Below are 20,997 nucleotides of genomic sequence, written 5' to 3' on the forward strand. Positions count from 1 at the left end.
ACAGAGGAAACATCTTCCCAGGGCTGTGATTTAGTAGGGGGCGGGCAGACAGTGAGGTTGCAGGCAGCCCCCACGCAGTCGGAGGCGCGAAGGGGCAGGAAGGTAGGAGATGCAGAGCGAGGGGAGGCGTCAGCGCCGAGAAGGAGTCGGGGGCGGGGGCCGAGGCGGGGTGGCCAGGCGGGCCGGGCAGCGGGGCGGGGCCGAGGCGGCGGGGCCGGGAGCGGCGGGGCGGGCCGGCTGGACGGGCCGAGGGGACGCGCGCGAGCGCCGGCATGGGCCCCGCGGCGCGGCTGGCGGCGCTGCTGGCGCTGCTGGCGCTCCGGGCAGGGGACCGGGCAGGGGCCGCGGCGCGCGGGGACACGTTCTCGGCGCTGACCAGCGTGGCGCGCGCCCTGGCGCCCGAGCGCCGGCTGCTGGGGCTGCTGAGGCGCTACCTGCGCGGGGAGGAGGCGCGCCTGCGGGACCTGACCAGGTGAGGGCTCGGCGGCGGGAGCGGCGGGGACGCCGGAATGGGGGAGACCGAGTCAGAGGGGGAGACCGAGACACCGTGCTACGGGGTGGGGTGACTCTGAGGTTCATTGTCGTCCTGTGTGGGACCTCAGACCCCGTGTCACACTGTGAGACTGAGACACTGTGGCCCAATGGGACCTCCCCAGATCCATTGTCACCCTGTGTAGGACCCCGAGACACTGTGGCGTGGGGTGATGGGGAAGCTGAGACTGATTATGACCCCAGAGATGCGGTGTCACACAGTGTGGGTCCTCAGACTCTGTCACACACACACTATGGCACTCCAGATCCAGCGTCACACAGCGAAGTTGATACACTGTGGAAAAGTGTGGAGGAGAGACTCTGAAGCCGAGGACCTCACAAGGCACTGTGTACAGCTGTGTGGGCCCCAGGTCCTGTGTCAGAGACACAGGCATACTGCCGGAGTGAGATGGAGAGAATACTGTGTGATGCTGTAGCCATATGTGTGTTGACCATGTGACCCAGTGAACTGGTATTTTGTATAAGGAGTCAGGTGATGTTCTGTGACCACGTAGGAGATTTACATGTCATTTGGATGGATGAGGACGACGCTATGGATATCATACTCTGCATGTGAAAGGTGCCGAGTAATTGTACAGGTCACTCTATGAATAATGCTTCATGTTCATCAATTCATTCAACACATATGTTTGAGTGCCTATTGTGAGCCGGGCACTGTTCTAGGCACTCGGCATAAAATAGTGAACCAGACCCAACTGTGCCCTCGAGGAGCTTGTAGTCTGTAGCATCATGATTGGTAATCAGAGATGTCCACTGCCTCCTTTGCTTTCAGCTCTCCCTTCTCTTTACTTGTGAAGGAACTCTCTAAATACTAACTAAACGATAACTGAAATGTTATATGTGTGTGGAAGTATCTGTCACCAAGAAAACACCGGGTAAAACTATACTTGATGCTAGAGGATACTGAGTGTAGTACACACAAGCAGATGCTCGGCCAATATTGTTTTGCTATCCAGTCAACAAACTCTAGTGCTACATACTGTGAGATAAAACTCCATAACCATGCGTTGACTCTGTCAGTGTCAACCTAGGAAAGATGAATGACTGTATCTGATGCCATGTGTATCATATACACATATGTGTTGTGTCTTCTGTGCTTGGGACATCAAGAAGCCCGCAGCGTGAGAAACTGTGGAGTAACCATGTTGCTGTCTGCATATATTCATATTGTACTTCTATCATGTGACTCTGTCTCACAATGGACTGCTTATAAGCCTGTGAGTGAGTGGATGTGATAGTAATACCGATTCTGGGGCATGTGGGAAGGTGTGTGGGACACCGTGGCTGTGTGAGCGAGCCCACGTACAAGAGAATCAGTTTGTGTGTGGAGGTGTGTGTGGGAGATGTTGTTTTTCAGTGGTGACTGAATCATGATGTGGTTTGGTACATGCTCTTAAGTGTGTAGCTGGCATATAAGCAGTTGTATGCATGTTTAAATTTACTGTTAGTTTGAAATAGTGTGATCACACACACACACACACACACATAATGTTTGTTAAGTCTGTATTAATTGTAACAATAAATGATGATAATTTCAATAATTCTTGTCACTCTTTGGAGTAGCATGGTTGCTTAGTGTTTTGTGGGCCCACGTTTACAGGGCGAAATGTTTTAATTTTGTCCTTAGTCTGGATTCATTGGAGTTCAAGTTCATTAGTGGAAATGGAACAGCCTCTTTTCTCTCTGATTTGAGATACCAGCATGCTCCCTGCTACCCATGTGCTTGTTCTCCTCCCCCTGATCTCTTTGTTTGTGTGGCTCAGAATCCCGGTGCCAGGCCCTCAGGGAGCAGGCTCAGAAGCGACAGCTTGCAGCATTGAGGGTGGCGGGGGCCCCCATCTTCATGCTGGTCTCTTTTACTGTCTTACCACCATTATCATTGTCACAGCTTTATCACAGTGGGAGGTCTTGCACAAACCTTATCTTATTTGATTCTCTCTCACACACAATGGTTTGAAATAGGTTTGTTTTACCCTCTTAAACAAATGAGAAATCATGTAAAATATGAGGAAACTAAAGTTTAGTACCTTATCCAAGATTATAAATCTGGTAGGTAGCAAATCCAGGACTAGGACACAGTTCTTTTGATTGTTTCTTTCCAGCGTGCTGTGCTGTCCTTACTGCTTACATTATCTGACATGCCAGGACCCAGACCAAGCCCCATAACCGCTGAGGTTTTATGAGCAGCTGGAGTACATAGTGGTTAAGAGTCTGGATTCAGGAATTTAACAAACTCTGTTTGAATCCATGGCTCTGAGCTTGGGCGAATTCCTCTACCTCCTTAAGCATTGGTTTCCCAATCTGTAAAATGATGATAATGCTGGTACCTACCCCCATAGCGTTGTTGGAAGGACTAAATACCGTGTAAAGGTATTTATCATTGTGCTTAGAATATAGTAATTGCTCAACAAATGTTAGCTCTTTATGATTTTTGTTTATTTGAAGACTGGCTGGTGAAACTAGACCCCGCTTTTGGCTCTAAGCAGTAACTCGGATTGTGAGAGCCCAGAAAATAAAAAACAATCGGAGAAATTCTAGATTCTCTTCTCATGTGATTTATGAGCATTTCATTTCAGAAAGTTTAGTTTGATATTTTAGAGACTCTTTGTTCTCTAGTCAATGCCCTAAAACCTAGTGAAATGTTTGCTTTTTAAAACGAGAGTTTTGGCAGTTCCTGCTCATTTTCCTAGACTCCCAATCTGGTGAGTTTATGTAACTTGAGATGTTATTTCTAAGGGCCTCAGTTGATGCACTTCTTTAAATTTCCAAATTTAAACATGAAATATTTTTTGATGTTGAAACTACTTCCTACCCCAAGTTAATGAATAAAAATTATACTAGTTATAGTATATATAGTCATATACTAATATATATAATATATATAAATATATGTATATATTCAGTTAGCCCTAGCTTTTTTTGTTGTTGCAGTTTTAAAGAACTACCAAAATTGGAAGAGTGGTATCAGCTGCAATTATTTCTGGTTAGGAATTAAGCATTCAGAATGTCTCAGAAGAACTGAGACAAAGCCATTTCTGAATTCCAAAGGAGAAACATATTGAGTTAAAATAGCCCATGCATTGTGGTTGGATAACCTGTCCAGGCTGTGTTAAAGGCAGGGATTGGGTTGCAAATTTGTTGTGCAGATTCTTGAAGCAAAGGATCTGATTTTCCACTCTCAGCAGCATTTGTTAAAGCAAAAACCCATTTAGGAAACCCTGAGGTTGGAATTCAGCATCCAGTAACTTGGGCTCTGAAAACCAGCTATTTGCTCAGAGGCTGGGCATAGGGCCAATGTTGGGATTCCAAGCCAGCCTCAGATATCAGTTGATAGGTTTTTTTTTTTCTTTGTGTAACTGAAAAATGATGTATCTGAACACTGAATTGAATTATGTGCTACAGTAGAGATCAAACCCCCGCCCTAAATAAATTGACCCCATAATACAAAGTGGGATGCCAAGAGAACAAGGAGATGGTGCTTTTGATTTGATGGATGACTTGGGACAAATCGTCACCTCTCTGCCTTCCCTCTTTCCCTTTGTGCCTCAGTTTTCTCCGATGCCTGTTAAACATTTGTCCTCAAGCACCAAATGAGGAATCTATTTATTCACTTGTGGAAAAGGTAATGGAAAGAAATAATACAACGATTGTGCTGAAAGGATCCATAGAGATCTTCTAGTCTAGACCAGCTCTGTCGTTTTATAGAGGAGGAAACTGAAGGATAGCTGGAGGCTGGGTCAGGACACCTCTCAGCTCCTCCTGATCCAACTGTCTTATAAAATCACTGCCCACTCAGCCTCGGTGGTCCCTGGACACTTACTCTTCAGGCTGGACTCCAGCCCAAGTCTCAGCTTGTAAGTGTTCGTCTAGCAGTGGAATATCTTCCGCTAAGTAGTTCCATATGGAGCTGAAGCAGGAAATAATGGGTAGTAAAAAAAACTGCCACACCCTGGAGACTGGTTTGGTTTCAAAACCCTAGAGTAGCTGCTCTCAGACAGCCCTGTCTTAGGGATTAGAGACATCCTGGGACTTGACAGGCTTCCCAGTTCCTGTGAGGGGCACCCAGGCCCCGAGTCTCGTTCCTTAGTTTATTCTTGAATTGAACGTTTGGCTCCCTGGAAGCATCTCGAGGCCAGTCATCTTCTGTTTCAGGCTCCGCTTCCTGAACGGAGGGAACGTTGAGGGTCCCACCCTTGAGAAATCTCCAGGTCAGACGCTGCTTCAAGGGATTGAAATCTCCCACCATGCCGCTCCCTCTGTTCTTCACTTTCATCCCTTTCCACTCTTGGAAGTCCCCCGCTCTGGCCAAAGGACTCCTATGTTCTCACATGCTCTTGCACACATTCGTATACATCCATAGCCTTTTCACTTTGCACACACTTTTTCCTTTTACTTCCGTTATTATTATACTTCTTTTGAAATTAATAATTTTAAAACACGGGAAAAAATTCTTAGAGGGCAGGACTAGAACTCTTAAGTCTGCCCTATTACAACCAATAAATTCCAATAATATAGAAATAACAAGTGTTGGAGAGGATGCAGAGAAAAGGGAACCCTCATACACCACTGGTGGGAATGCAAACTGGTGCAGCCACTGTGGAAAACAGTATGGAGATTTCTCAAAAAATTAAAAATAGAAATACCATATCATCCAGCTATCTCATTACTGAGTATTTATCCAAAGAACATGAAATCAACAATCCAAAGAGATCTGTGCATCCCTGTGTTCATCGCAGCGTTATTCACAAAGCCAAGACATAAAAGCAACCGAAGTACCCATCAACGGATGAATGGATAGAGAAGATGCAGTATATTTATACAATGGAATACTAGTTAGCCATGAAAAATGGACAAAATCATGCCATTGGCAACAACATAGATGGACCTTGAGAGTATTATGCGAAGTGATATAAGCCAGACAGAGAAGGACAAACACCATATAATTTCACTCATATGTGGAAGACAAACACATGAATAAGGAGAACGTGTTAGTGGTTAACATAGGGGAAAGGAGAAGGGGGAGGGTGAAAGGGATAAAGGGGCACATATATATAGTGACAGATGAAAACTGGGCTATTGGTGGTGAACACGATGCAGTCTCTGCAGAAACTGATAAATAATAATGTACAACTGAAATTTACACAGTGTTATAAGCCAATATGACCTCAATAAAATAATTTTTAAAAAACTATCCCATTAGTGTCTTAGAAATGGAATAACCGTAGTATACCAGAAAAGGAAAGAGCATCTTTTGCTTATATGAACACTTTTGCAGGACATCCAAGGATGAGAGAAATTAACCAGAAAGATGATCACTTCTGGCCCCACCATTTCTGGCTCTTTACTGTCAATGTCAGCAAGCCAGGAAGATTGGAAGCATGCTGGACAGCCCCACCTCTTCGTTCCCCATTACTGCCATCACCAGTTTCTATATGCTCTGCTTCCTAAATACCTCCCTTGGGTCCATCCCATCCTCTGGCCCCACTGTCACTGTTGTGGTTCAGATTCTCCTTGTTTCTTGCTTACAGTTTGGAAATGGCCTGCCCACTGATCTTTCTGCCTCCAGTCACTTCTGCTTTTTAACCTTCCTCCTCCTCCTCTCACGGATTTGTTTATGTAAACATATCGCAGTGCATCCCATTTTCACCTAAAACTTTTTGGTGGCTCCTGATTGCAATCAGGGTGAAAACCAAATTCCGCAGCCAGGCTTATGAGGCGCTCCTCATTCTCCAGTCTGATCTCCTACCCATCTCCTAACACACCCTGTGCTCCAGCGATACTAAACTGCTCGCAATTCCCCTACTGCTTCTCTCTGTACCTTTGCGTATGTTGGGCTGTCTCTGCCTACGTGGAAGGAGGCCTGCTTCTCCCTTCCTCTTTATTTGCATTCACCCATCAAGTCTCAGTTTATTATCTCCTCTGTGAAGCCTTCTCTGACCTGCTGTGGCCGAATTAATCACCCCCTGTCTATACTCCCCACTAAAGCTGGTGTTAAATCTGGTGTTGCATCTCTAATGTAATTATTTGTATCTGTCTTACCCACAAGACTGCAAGTCTTTGAGACCAAGGTTATTGTCTTATTGAAAATTTTGTTCCTCATTCCTAGAAGAGTATATTTCATTCATTCTTTCATAGAATTACATATAGAACTTAGGTATAGAGTGAGGAGAAAAACAGCTATTTTCTTGCTTGTGAAATCCTTGAGCGTTGGACCCTGTCTTGCCTTTGCATCCCCAGCATGGAGTCTGACATCTAGCAAGTAACCAGTATAGACTGACTTGTTGAATGGACAAATATATATCAAGCCTCTGTGCCCTTGTATACACTGGTCCCCGCTGGCTTGAAAAACATTCTTCCTCCCCTCTTTGTTCTGGCTCCATGGAAATCAGTATGGCAAAATCAGCTGAGAACTGGCTTCAGAGTCAGGCACACTTAGCTTCAATCCTGGCTTTGTCACTTACTAACAGTGTGGCCTTGTTTCAGTTTCCTTTCCTATAAAATGGGTATGATAAAATCTACTCTAAGGGTTGTTGGGGGAATTAAATGAGACAATATATGTAAAGCACTTAGCAGGATGCTTAATACATGGTGAGGGCTCAATAAAGAGCTGTCAGAGCTATCAATATTTTAACTAATCCTTCAGGACTTAGATCAAGTGCCATCTCCTCTGAGAAGTCTTCCTTCACCCCTTCCACTCCCACCTGGGTTAGGTGCCCTGCCTACAAATTGCCATAGCATTACATAGCATTGTATGCTCACTTCTCTCACAGCATGTAGCACAATTATTATAATTCATTCAACAACATTTTTGAGTGCCTACCAGATTCTAAATATTGGGTATAGAGTGATGAGAGAAAAGAAAATTTTCTTATTTGTGAACTTGAGAGCTCGACTCTGCCTTGCCTGTGGATCTCTGGCATCTAATATGGTGCCTGATGTACTGTAATTGACCATCAGAGACGGACTCATTGAATGAACAATGAGCGGACCTACTTTTGTTGTGTTGGTAGTTTTCATATTCTTTGTACTTGTTGGTTAGAATACTACGTGAGTCTCAAGAGGTTCCGCATTTCATTTTTGACTACTGAATGTGTATACACCATGCCAGCCTTCCTAGGGGTAGTGGTTGTATCAGTAGGTGAGATCATTCGTTCTACCCCTCTCTTTCAGATTCTATGACAAGGTGCTTTCTTTGCATGAGGATTCGGCAACTCCTGTGTCTAACCCTCTGCTTGCATTTACTCTCATCAAACGCCTACAGTCTGACTGGAGGAATGTGGTACATAGTCTGGAGGCCAGTGAGAACATCCGAGGTAATGAGGAGGAGGGCTGGAGGGTAAGAGAAGATTCTATCTCCTGACTCAGTGGAAAGGAGAGAGATTCTGATGGGATGTGATGAAGGATAATGAAGTGGGTAGGTATTACTTAATCTCCTTAGCTCTAACTATTACAAAGAACCAGATCCCCTTGTTAATATGTTTACATGATTATACATTAGGAAACACTTGCCTATCCATTATCTCATTTGATCTTCACTACAATCCTGTGAAGAACTATACATTATATCATCCCATTTACATATGTGTAGGAAGTGATGTCTTCTAATAATTCCTGTTTTATTAAGTTGCACTACAGTGTTATCTGTAGCAAGATCACTTTCCTAATTTACTCAACTTTGTACTTGAACAAGTTTGTTGACTTTGGGGAAGTTAAAAGGAGGAAGAATTGTCCCTGCAAAGGGGAGACAGATAGGATGGGAGAACGTGGTAAAGGTGTGTGCTTTAGTTTTTCTCCAGAGTGTTTGTTCCTCCTTCAGAAGATTGTGTTAAGCATCCTCTCTGTGCCAGGGACTGTGCTTGCCACTGGGAACAAAAGAAAATCAAACGTCATCTTTGCTCATGAAATATTCGAGTAGGTGATGATGCCTTGCATGTGTTAAATGCTCGCCACCTGTTTTCTGAATGGTGGGTTGATGTTTTCACGACCTTTACAGCTCTGAAGGATGGTTATGAGAAGGAGGAGCAGGACCTGCCAGCCTTTGAGGACCTTGAGGGAGCAGCGAGGGCCCTGATGAGGCTGCAGGATGTGTACATGCTCAACGTGAAGGGCCTTGCCCGCGGCGTCTTTCAGAGAGTCACGGGCTCGGCTGTGACTGACCTGTATAGTCCCAGACGGCTCTTCTCCCTCACAGCAGATGACTGCTTCCAAGTTGGCAAGGTAGATATTCAGCGAGAGGTGACTTGCTGGACTCTAGTTTCTTGTGGACCAAATAAGTATATCCTGATTGCTTTTATATTTTTCTCATCCTTACAGCAAACTCGGAAATTTAGTATTATTCCCCATGTTCAGATGAGGGAAGTGAGGTTCAGAGAGGATAAATAACTTGCCTAAGGTTACACAATTTTAAGTGGCAGAACTAAAATTTGAACCCAGTCTTTAACTCCAGATCCCACGTTCTTTCCATGATGGCTAAGGTGATCTTATACTTAGGTCACTCTTCAGAGTGAAGGGGGTGTTATTAGTTATGCCAGGACAACAGATGGTCCTTTGGTCACCCTAACCATAGCACCCTGCCAGGAGATGAACAGTGGGGTGGAAGGGAGAAGCAGGGTTAAAGGGCAGGGGAAAGGGATGAGAGATGGTGATGTGAAGGTAAGATCATGGAAACTCAGCTTCCTGAGACGTTCTGGAATCCCTTGCAACATTTCCTAGACATTTAGAAATACTAAATTAAAGTAGTGTCAGAAAACTGAGGCCATTCACTTTAACATTACTGGAGGAAATTGACTTCAGGAACCTTCCCTATGAGATATTTAACCGATCTTTGATCTTAAGTTATAAGCACACTTGAGGTCATTTTACAATATACTCTTTGTCAGCCTTTACCTTAAAAAGTAATGGATTAAATTCTTTTTAATTTTGAAGATGCATATTGCAGGAATTTTTTCCAGCCCCTACGGTATTCATTAGCTGATCTGAGAGTGGGCCTCCTGTGTCCTCATTCCAAGTTTTGGGACTCTGTCTTCCAAATAAATGCAGAGTGAGTTGCCCTAAGCCTCTCTATGTGCCATTTTCCTTTTCTGAGATCCTGAATGAAATCGGAGCTCAATCCTCATGTGCATGGCTAATTGAAATTTAAGATGGTTAACATAGTTCCATGTGTGGTACCCATATGTGCTTCATTCGTGAGGCCTTTCTGAGGCTCAAACCATATGTAGAAAATTTAGTCAGTCACTTCCTGAAAGTCTCACTTTATTTCTGTGTTTATTTACTTATTTTCAAAGATAAAACATTTCAAATATAAGGAAAGTACATAAAATAATATAACAAGCAATTATATCTATAATTGAGATGAAATATATGTTCAAATATTGCTATATTTGTTTCAGATTTTTAAAAAAGATTAATATATAGCTAAATAAAGCCTCATTCCTCTCCCTTCTCACCGCCCCCAACCCCTTCTACCCTACCCTTGCCCGGGAGCCGGGTAAGCATTGTCCTGAACCGTATGCTGTGTACTTTCCCTAGTCCAGCTTCTTTCACTCAGTGCTTTATGTCTGTGAAATTCCTCCACATTCTTGCATTTATTAGTAGTTCATTCCTTTTTATTGCTGAGTAGTATTCCATTGTATGAATACGTCTCAAACTATTTATCCAGTCTCCTGTGGATGGGTACTGGGATTGTTTCCAGTATGGACTACTGTGAAGAAAGCTGCTAGTAACATTCTTACGTAGGTCTTTCTGCGGACATTTGTTTTCATTTCTCTTGGGTAAATATCTAGGAGTGGTATCACTGGGTCGAAAGATAAGCTTCAGTTGTTATTAACACATGGTTAAATTTGTTTCATCTACACATCTCTAGTCCCTCCTTTGTGAGTGATTTTGAAGCAGATTAGTCTATATTCTGACATTCTTAATTTCAGATTAAGAATTTAATTCTTAATTTCTAATTCTACTACCCTACTATTGTGTCTGTTGATTTTTCTTCATGATAGATTATTTCCTGATATAGTTTATCATGTTTGATTGTAAGCTTATTTCTAGCAGGACTTTTCCCCCCTAAGGCAATCTCTGTGCCCGGAGTCGTGGAAATAGCCCTCCAGAGAGTTTTGGGTTTTCTTCTTCAGGTACTCTGGTGGTCTCACTGGCCTTAGAGCCTTTTTGTTGTTGTTGTTGTACATTACATCCCCATGACTTATTTATTTTATAACTGGATCTTGGACCTTTTGACTCCCTTCATCCATTTCACACATCCCTTACCCTCTGCCTCTGGCAACCAATTTGTTCTCTGTATCTATGGGATTGGGTTTTTTTTTTAGATTCCACATATAGGTGAGATCATACAGTATTTGTCTTTCTCTGTCTAACTTATTTCATTTAGTGTAATGCCCTCAAGTCCATTCATGTTGTTGCAAATGGAAATATTTCCTTCTTTTTTATGGCTGAATAATATTCCATTGTATACATCTACCACATTTGCTTTATCCATTCATCCATTGATGGACACTTAGGTTATTTCCATATCTTGGCTGTTGTCAATAATGCTACGGTGAACATGGGGTTCAGAGATCTTTTTGAGTCAATGTTTTCGTGTTCTTTGGATAAATACCCAGAAGTGGAATTGCTGGGTTATATGCTAGTTCTATTTTTAATTTTTTGAAGAACTTCAGTACTGTTTTCCATAGTGGCTGCACCAATTTACACTCCTACCAACAGTGCATGAGAGTTCCCTTTTCTCCACATCCTCACCAACACTTGTTATTGTTTGTCTTTTTGATAACAACCATTCCAACAGATGTGAGGTGATATCTCATTGTGGTTTTGATTTGCACTGCCTTAGATCCATTTTTATATTGATTTATTGGCCTGGGGATTCCTTAACTATATGAGTCACACAAATTCAAACTGTAAACTCATGTGAAGCACAGGCTCACAATTGTGAATATTCTAAGGAGACACTTTATTTCCCTACACACACACAAACCAACTTTCTTGTCTCTTTATGACAGTGGGTAGATTTTTTTCTGGTCCACTCTTTCCTTTAAGGTATAGTTTTTCATGGATTTCAGTTTTATGAGTGTGTCTTAGTTCTGATTCCTAGATTTTTGGAGGTCTAAGGAAGGCTCATCTTTTGTCCTCACGTTTGTGTTATAACCTAAGGTTACTAAGTATCGAGATTACTGAGACAACACCCACTCCCATCCTAGGCAGCTTCAGCATCTGCTCATAAGCTTATTGCTTAGGTTTTTAGCTCCTTTCTTGTTTCTGGTACGTGGGTATTTTCCATTCTTTCTTGAAAATATATAATGAAATGCCTGTTATATTTTATTCAAAATTTCTAAGTCTTTGTGTTGGAAGGATCCCAGTTATCTCAATCTACCACATGACTGGACTTGAGTTCCTCATTAATAAAGTGAATTGTTAACTTAGCAGAACAAGTGCACTCGTTTTTTATTGTTTTTCTTCAACTCAACCTTTTTAGAAATAGGAAACTTGGGGACCAGAAATATAACACAGCAGGCTAATGGCAGACCTGGGATAGGAACTGATTTATTATTTAGGCTGCACAGTTGCAGTATCTCTAGGTTCTGCCCTGTCTTTCTGCCTGTCTGGAAGTTATACTGAAATTAAATCATTTCATAAGAGTTCTTCCAACCCTGTGGCTTTATAATTCCATGCTGTCTCCAACATCAATTTCCAGGAAATTCCTCCTGCAGTTCTGGTATTCTGGTTAACTGTAAACTATTAGGAGACAGGAGCTATGTCTAGGCCATGTTGCCATATTCCCCAGCATTCCAACATCTAATATATGACACATCCACTGAGCTCCCATAGCATTCCCACATCTACCTTCGTTATGGTGTCTAAGGCATTGTGTTGCAATTGTTGGTTTGCTCACATGCCCCTCACTTGGTTGAAGCTCTTTAAGGGCCAGGACCACCAGGTACATTGTAAATACTCAGCAAATACTGAATAAATAAATGAAAGAATTTAATCCATTTCTCACATTGCTAACAGCAATATCTTCCTGAAAACATGGCATTCACGACTCTCATTAGCTTAACCCATGCTGCCTTTTAAAGTTCATTTCCTGCTTCTCTTCACCTTAGGCTATAGCCACAATGTACTACTTGAACACATCCTTGCTTTTGGCTTCTGTTTCTACCATTCCCTAGTCTTAAAATACCCTTCCTTCCACTCTCTGCTCATTGAAATCCTTTTCCTTCTTCAAGGAAGGCCCTTCTCAAGTGGCACTTATTCCATGAAGCCTTTTGAGATTCCCAAGTCTCCTCCTTTCTCTATACCTCCATGGCATATTATGCATATTTCCTTCAAGCATTCATGCCATTCTGTCCTGTATTATAGCTACCTGAGTTCATCTCTTTCTCCTTCCCAGATTATAAGTTCCTTAAATGCAAGAACCCTTGTGTCTTCTCTATACCTAGTATGATGCTTTGTATAATAGATGCTTACTAAATTGAATTTAAGTGAATTTGAGATGAAAACTTGCCTCTTGGGTTCCAAAGGCCCTCCACTCTTTGCATAGTCATTTCCTTTCTTCTACCTGTGGACTAAGGCTTAAATGGTGGTACCTTTGTTCCCTACAGGTGGCCTATGACATGGGGGATTACTACCATGCCATCCCGTGGCTGGAGGAGGCTGTCAGTCTTTTCCGAGGATCTTATGGAGAGTGGAAGACAGAGGATGAGGGAAGTCTAGAGGACGCCTTGGATCACTTGGCCTTTGCCTATTTCCAGGTCGGGGAATAAGTGAGGGTCACTGCGTTCATCACAATGAGTGTGATGCTTTATATCTGCTTTACAACTTTCTAAGCATTTTCATGTCTCTTCATTTATTTCGTCTTCCCAACAGGACCAAATGTGAGTCAAGCAGGGCAGTTGTTTTATTATTCCCATATTTCACATGTGAGTAAACTGAATCTCCAAAAACTTCCTAACTTGTCACAAAGTTCACAGAGCTGGAATTAGAGCCCAAGTCTGTCTGCCTCTTAGTCCGGCACTCTTTCCCATGTGTTGACAGCTTTACAGTCATCGTCTGCCATGTAGGAGGCAGTCTCACCTGGGCAGCAGCGGCTGCATCGACGGATGTTTGATGGGTACACAGTCAATGTAGATCACTCTTTTGCACTCTCAACAACTCATAACTCTTCACAGATGTTATGCCATGATATTGCCAATGTCCAAGGAAGAGGTTTGATTTTCATCCTCTCTCATCTTCCATCAAGTGCAGCTGTATCCTGACTAGCGTCCAGCTACAGAACGGCTGTCATTGGTCCGTAGCACCAGCTCAGTGCCTCCTCCAGGTGTTGTTTTCCTTTGGCATTGTTGATCTACAACCTGTTGTGCCTCATATGGAAGCTCATTTCCCTGAATGTGGGAGCTGCCGTCTTTTGGTATAGCTAACTCCGTTTTCCACCAGAGTTGTAAGATCTTCAAGAATAGGCTGGGAAAAATCACTACAGAGTTAATTCCCTAGAGTTTCCAAAGCTAATAAACCGTTTCTGCTCCATACATTCCTTTTTCTTTCCCCTTTTTTCTGAGAAAAGGGAGGAGGAGGATGTGGGTGGTCCAAAACCACGTGTCGCTGCCAAAACAGATTCATTCTCAGTGCAGCAGGCGGTCCTGTTCCTCTCATGGACGTTCCTTGTAAATGGATCTTTGTTGTAAAACTTTGCAGGGTTCTCTTCCTAACTCTCCTGCTCCATTGCTACATATTAAAACTGAAATAGAATCACCGCGATGCAACAAAGGGCGAGAAGTAATTGAATTTTAAGAGAGGAGGAAAATGGAAAATTGACATGGAGACTCAGAGAAGATAAACTAAAGCAGCTTACCCTGAATGACAGGGTTTTAAGCACAATGCTTGATTATTAGTTTTGTTTTTTTTCCTGTGTGATGACTTAGATTTCTCCTCTACTCACTGGCAGACTCTCCCTTTGCACAATCGTGCTTTGTCTGGTAAATTTTATTCATCTTACCAATGTTCCCTTTTTCTGAAGTCTTCCTTATTTTGAAGTCTTCTTTAATTCTCCTTGAACTCCCCAGGCTCTCCTTCTTTGTGCTCATACAGCGTATTTTTTTATGTCATTGTAATAGAACACATAGGTATTGTCTTATAGACAATTTATGGTTGCCTTTTTACCGCCAGCAAATTAGGGATAAATGTCCCTCCATGGACCTTTCATTATCATATTAAATTATGTATGGTGGATATGTAGGTATGATTATATATCTATGCATACCATGAAAAATATTATATAATGTCATATTATATATAATACTGTGTATTATATAGTACTTTTTAATGATATATTTTGGTAAAAAATTATTTCACTCACTGCTAATAATGAGAGACAGTAGAATGTAGTAATTAAAACATAGGCTCTCAAGTTGGACAGACCTGGGGTCAAATTCTGTGAAAACCTGGGCAACTTACTTAACCTCCTTGGACCTCAATTTTCTTATTTTTAAGAGGGGAATAATAATGATGCTGTGGCGGCGTGGATAATTTTCTGTCTAACCTTCTGAGTTCTTGGCTGAGAACTTCCTGTGATAAAAGACAGATTAACAAGAGGAAAAATAAACAGAAGTTTACTAACATGTGTACTTCCTGTCTACATGGGAGACACCTGGGGAAAATGAGTAACTCTGAGGTGACCAAAGCCGCCACCTTAAATAGTGTCTTCAGCTAAAGACAAAAGGAAGAAAGGTGTTGGGGGAGGCCACTTAGAGGAGGTTACCAGGAAAAGCAAACAAGGGTAAGGTTATTATGCAAACTTAAGTGGATGCCTTCTCCGTTAATAAGATTCTCTTGTGATTTAGAGTCGTCTTTCTCTTCCAGGTACACAGAGGGAGACACCCTTACAAATAGAGATTTCCTTTATAAATTTACATTTCCCTTACAGAAGGGTAACTTCTACTCTGGTTTTCAGAACTTCTCCTGTGTCTGATATTTCTTAAAATATTTGGCTCAAAATAATCCTTATGCCAAACAGGCATGTTTTGGGGTGGCATATTCTCCCCTTCAATGCTCACCTCAAAGGGTTGTCATGAGGATTAAATGAGCTAATGCATGTAAAGCCCTTAACACAATTCATGACACATACGCACTCAATAAACGTAAGCTGTTATTGTATTATACTCTGCAAGAGTATGTTTTGTTTTTTCATTTAACATGATTTAGTCAGACATTTCCAAAGAAATTTAAAAATCACATCAAAAGTAACTCTAACTTTGTTCTTGATAAAATATAATTTTATGTCAAGATAAAGCCCTTGAGTTTTAAAAATATATAAAATTGTGTTTTAGTTCTCTTCATTCAAAAGAGTGTGAAAAGCTACAACCCTGAGTTAATATCTGACATTATTAGATATCAACAGATTACTTAACTATCCCTCTGTTAAGCATAGAACAGAATAATTTATGATATTAAATAATTAGAAACAATCTGTATGTCCAACAGTAGCAGAATGGTTAGGTTGTCTGTGATGTAGCTTCTAGGTGGAATAAAATGCAGCCATTAGAAATGCTGACTGTCTTGCACACCCGTGTTTATAGCAGCACCGTTCACAACAGTTACGAGGTGGAAGCAACCCATGCGTCGATCAACAGACGAATGGATAAACAAACCGTGCTATACACATACAATGGAATAGTATTCAGCCTTTAAAAAGAATAGCATTCTGACACATGCCACAACATAGATGAAGCTTGAGGACATTACGCTAAATGAAACAAGCCAGTCACAAAAAGACAAATACTGGATGATTCCACTTATATGCGGTACCTAGAGTAGTTAAATTCAAGGAGACAGAAAGTAGAATAGTGGTTACCGAGGGCTGAGGGGAGAGGGAAATTGGGAGTCGTTGTTTAATGCGTACAGAGTTTCGCTTTTGCAGGGTGAAAAATTCTGGAGATTGGTTGCATAACAATGTGAATATAGTTAACAGCGCTGAACTGTATACTTAGAAATGGTTAAGATGGTAAATTTATGTTGTGTGTTTTTTACCACATTTAAAAATAATAAGTAAAAAATGCTGTCTCTGAAGACTATGTAATGATATAAAAAGTACTCCAGGGAACAAGGTAGAGCAAAAGAATCAGGATATGAAAATGTATAAGACATGGGATTGTAACCAGGTACGCTCTATATATTATCCAAAGTGCTTGGAGAGTCTGGGTTTCTGTGGAGCATTTTTTCTCCTATTTCTCATAGGCTTTGTAGTGTGATTATTGGTATTATCATTAAAAATGAATTTTTAGCATGCAAAAATAAAATGATCAGAAGGCAATACACTTCTCTCAGTTCATCATCGTTCATGGCACCCAGAGCAGGATCGCGGCCCGCCTCCACCGGGCTCTGTTTCCCAGGTTTGTTGGAAAGCTCCTGTTTCCTTCTGACCAGTGTCGCCCGAGGTTGAGTGGCCTTCATTACTATGCAGTGGGAAGGGTTCGGTTTACTTCTTCCATTTCTTCCCTCCCACTAACTTTGTAGACTCTGGGAAGTACTGAGCCTGGAGAACAAAGTATATTTTTACTACGGTTTTTATAGTTCCATATTAAGGTGAATAATAAGATACCCCAAAATAACACCCTGCAGTTACGTGGTTTACATGCTTTAAGATTTGAAGGCACTTCAGGAAAGTTTATTTTCATTCCTTTTTCTACCTTCCCTGGTAAGGGTGGTAATAAATCATTTGTAAATGAGGAAAGGGAAGAGACCTGATTTGCATCAAGGCTGCAAATCCTGAGCTAGGACAGGACCTCTGAAATTCTAGCCTGCTGCTTTCAGTGAGTCTTACTATCTACTATGGTAAGAGTATTTCATAGTTTTTAAAAAATCCATTTAATGATTTGGTCAGAGGAGATATCCTCAGTGCAGTTAACGCTTTCTTTTCTTTTTTCTTTCTTTTTTTTTTAATAGGCAGGAAATGTTTCATGCGCCCTCAGCCTCTCCCGAGAGTTTCTTCTCTACAGTACGTATTGATAAAAAGCCACAGCTCTGATTTACCAGGAAATTCCTTCTGCTCCTGGCCTTTAATCCCTGCAAGTGAAATACAGCTATCTATTTTTATTTTTCTAATTTTATAATCCAAAGCTCATTTCTAATTTTGGATTAAATATTACTTACGTACTGATTGCGCATCAGGGGAAATTTTTCACTTAATTGGAAAATGCTAAGAAGATTTTGTTACTGCACAAAGGGCACAATCTGCTCTCTGTGAGACAAAAGCCAGTCATCAAGAGGCAAGATGGCGGCAGAGAAAGGGCATTTCATTACAGCCTGCTAGCAAGAGGGAAGATGGCCGACTAATGTCCAAAAGAACCACCTTAAGGGGGGCACAGAATCTTGAAGCAGATATATAGGCCAGCAGGTTATAGGGGAGGGAGTTAGGAACGTTGACCCTCTGGTGTTACAGACTGGGAGTTGCCACATCAGATCTTTCAGTTTTCATTGATGATGGCTATCAGCATAGACTGTCTGTTTGGGGGGGTCATCACATTCCTAAGGAACTCAAAAGAATGAAGTTATCGTCTTATCGCAGCTGGGAGGTATATACACTAGCAGGGGTCATAAAATCTACAGAACAGGTGGATCTCCTGGAGGGTGCAAATCCAGCCGGGTTAGTTAGAGGTCATTCAAAGTTACAACATGGTTTCTTTTCTACAATATGGCTTCCCTTGTGTCAACCTTTTCTTGAGCTGGTTTCAATATCAACCTGTCCCTTTCCTCCTCCACTCCCCACCAGTTGTATACCAATGTTGCTTCAGTGAAGAACAGTCCAGAATTGGGAGCCAGTTTCTTCAGGGACATTTAAAGAGCTGGGTTTTGGGAGCAGACCTGAGAATGAATGAAATCAGTGAGAGCTGTGTCTGCCAGGAGAGTGACTCAGCAGGATTATTCCCTTTTGCTGCTTTCAAAGAGATATCACTTCTTCCCTTTAAAACAGAGCTTGCTTTGCTCTGCAGGCATCCTGCCCAGTCAGCGCAGAGTTCAGCTGCAGCCCTCTTCAGGGAGCCCCTCGCCAGAGTTAAACAGGGGAGAGACTTGCCAGCTTAGCTGTCTGCTTGGCTATTGGTGCTTAAAATTTTGGTGGTAGATGGCTTCCTAGGTTTGCCTTTAATAAGATATTTAGATACTAGCATAAATACATAATCACTATTATGTTTTAATATTTGTAAAGTCTTTCATGTGGGACTTTACAATTATGTTCTTATCACTTTTCAATGAATCCTAGTAACATTATTCGATTCTGATACTTTGGCAAACAGAAGGATAAGGAAGTAGTTGCATGATCTGGAAACATGTGGGCAATTAATGGTACAGGCAACATAATAACCCAGCCCCCCTTTATTTCTTTGTACTTGATCTATTAAAATCTCTGCCTCTCCCAGAGAACCCAAATTGTGCGCTATTATAGGTGGATAGATAGGACAGAGCAAATTGAGATTCCCAGTTCCATTTCTGGCTTTGCAGTATTTTCATTTGTGTTTTGGGCTCATCATTTCCATTCTCCCACACTTCATTTCTCCTTTTCTTAAAAAAAGGGTGGAAATTTCTCTCCCCTCCTTTTTCCAAGGTGCTGGTGGTGGTGGTGGTTAGAAGCACATTGAGCTCCCCAGAGACAGATGCTTTGGCAGCATTAGAACAATTCAGCCCTCCTTCTGAAATGCGCTGAAAAACATGCACAGAGGCTAGCAGACCAAGGGAGCTGTCAACCCACAGGGCACTTGCCCCTAAAGTGGTCACAAACAGGTGGGCACAAACAAGGCACAAGGCCTCTGTGGGAACCCAGACTAGAACCGAAGTCTGGAACCCCTTTGTCCCATACTGCACTGCTCTGTGTCTAGGCCAGTTAGGAATTTTGAAGGCCCTAGTAGAGTTGGGAATAAATTAGCTTCCAGTTCTCCAGGGAAGAAGAGGTTGGGTCTCTCTGCTGTTGGCTTGGCTCTTTGAACTTCTCTTTCATAGCCCTTACTTGTTGTGTTTTGTTGTGAGTAGTTACTTAATGTGTCTTTTCTCCCTCAGACTCTAAACTCTGGGAGGTTAGCCTCTAGCGCAGTGTCTGGTACATGGCACTTATTCACTGAAGATTTACGGAATGAATGAGTGAATGAATGAGTGGAAGAATGAAGCTTCTTCCCTATACATAAAACTTTAACCATCACTCCATCCTAGAGCTGCCATCTCGATGACCCCTTGGTTTAAGTACCACTTACCCTCCCAAAGTCCGGTGTGCCTTCAGATCTACCAGGCCCAACTCAATCTCAATTAATTACTCCATTAATACCAGATACTCTTCTGGCAATGAGGGCCTCACATCCTCCTGTGCATGGACACAAGGAGTTATTCGGAGTGTCCAGTTGTCAGTCGTGTGCAACAGTGATGATGTGGGAAGCCTTGGCAGCACTCCTTGCCACCACTGTTTGTTAATCTGTATTATTCCTTGCTGTGATTTCTCCCAGGCCCAGATAATAAGAGGATGGCCAGGAATGTCTTGAAATATGAAAAGCTCTTGGCAGAGAGCCCCAACCAGGTGGTAGCTGAGGCTGTCATCCAGAGGCCCAATGTACCCCACCTGCAGACCAGAGACACCTACGAGGGATTATGTCAGACCCTGGGTTCCCAGGTAGGATTCCTCGGGGAAAGAGTTGGGGGAACAGGCTTGGCAAGAGAGGGAGATGGTAGAATTGGGACAGTGTGAGGGGAAAGGGCTGATGCATTAAAAAAATGTGAAGCTCACCTGGATGCATCAGTGACCACATTTTGAATCTCTTGCATTTCAGTTTTTTATACCACAGTTCCCCTAAATTGGTTTCTGCTCCCAGACTCTTCTTCTCTTTGTTTTTTGTTGTTTTTTTTTTTTTTTTTTTTTTTGGTGAGGAAGATTATCCCTGAGCTAACATCTACTGCCACTCCTCTTTTTGCTGAGGAAGATTGGCCCTGAGCTAACATCTGTGCCCATCTTCCTCTACTTGATATATAGGACGCCTGCCACAGCGTAGCTTGATAAGCAGGGCATAGGTCTGCGCCCAGGATCCGAACTGGCAACCCTGGGCCCCCAGAGTAGAGTGCGTGAACTTAGCTACTACACCACCTGGCCGGCCCCAGACTCTTCTCTTATGCTGATTCTAGTCTTTCCTTCCAGCCCACACACTACCAGATCCCTAGCCTCTACTGCTCCTATGAGACCAACTCCAGCCCCTTCCTGCTGCTCCAGCCCGTCCGGAAGGAGGTCATCCACCTGGAACCCTATGTTGTTCTCTACCACGACTTTGTCAGTGATTCGGAGGCTCAGAAAATTAGAGGGCTTGCAGAACCATGGGTGAGTGTCCCCAGAGCCTGCCAAGAACTTCCCTTTGTGTCTTCACATGCCTGGAGCTCAGGAATGTGAGAACAGGCAGCCTGAATAACTAGACACTT

The 20,997-nt window shown here is 42.5% G+C and overlaps 1 protein-coding gene across 4 annotated transcripts in view; it reads left to right on the forward strand.

The window, feature by feature from the left end:
- Positions 1 to 83: 83 nt before the first annotated feature.
- The window catches only part of P4HA3 (prolyl 4-hydroxylase subunit alpha 3), a 37,028-nt gene continuing 16,114 nt past the window's right edge, over positions 84 to 20,997 (forward strand). The window contains exons 1-7 of one of the 4 annotated variants that reach the window (XM_070274411.1): positions 84 to 102; positions 7,723 to 7,966; positions 8,546 to 8,769; positions 13,161 to 13,310; positions 17,497 to 17,548; positions 20,040 to 20,203; positions 20,723 to 20,899. In XM_070274411.1, the coding sequence (XP_070130512.1) occupies positions 7,948 to 7,966; positions 8,546 to 8,769; positions 13,161 to 13,310; positions 17,497 to 17,548; positions 20,040 to 20,203; positions 20,723 to 20,899 (786 nt within the window). In that variant the 5' untranslated portion in view covers positions 84 to 102; positions 7,723 to 7,947. Of the gene's footprint in view, positions 103 to 238; positions 473 to 7,722; positions 7,967 to 8,545; positions 8,770 to 13,160; positions 13,311 to 17,496; positions 17,549 to 20,039; positions 20,204 to 20,722; positions 20,900 to 20,997 lie in introns of those variants that run through there. The other 3 variants (XM_023645730.2, XM_023645735.2, XM_023645732.2) reach the window with 3 other exon arrangements.

Source organism: Equus caballus, chromosome 7 (assembly GCF_041296265.1).
Source record: "Equus caballus isolate H_3958 breed thoroughbred chromosome 7, TB-T2T, whole genome shotgun sequence".
Classification (NCBI taxonomy): domain Eukaryota; kingdom Metazoa; phylum Chordata; class Mammalia; order Perissodactyla; family Equidae; genus Equus; species Equus caballus.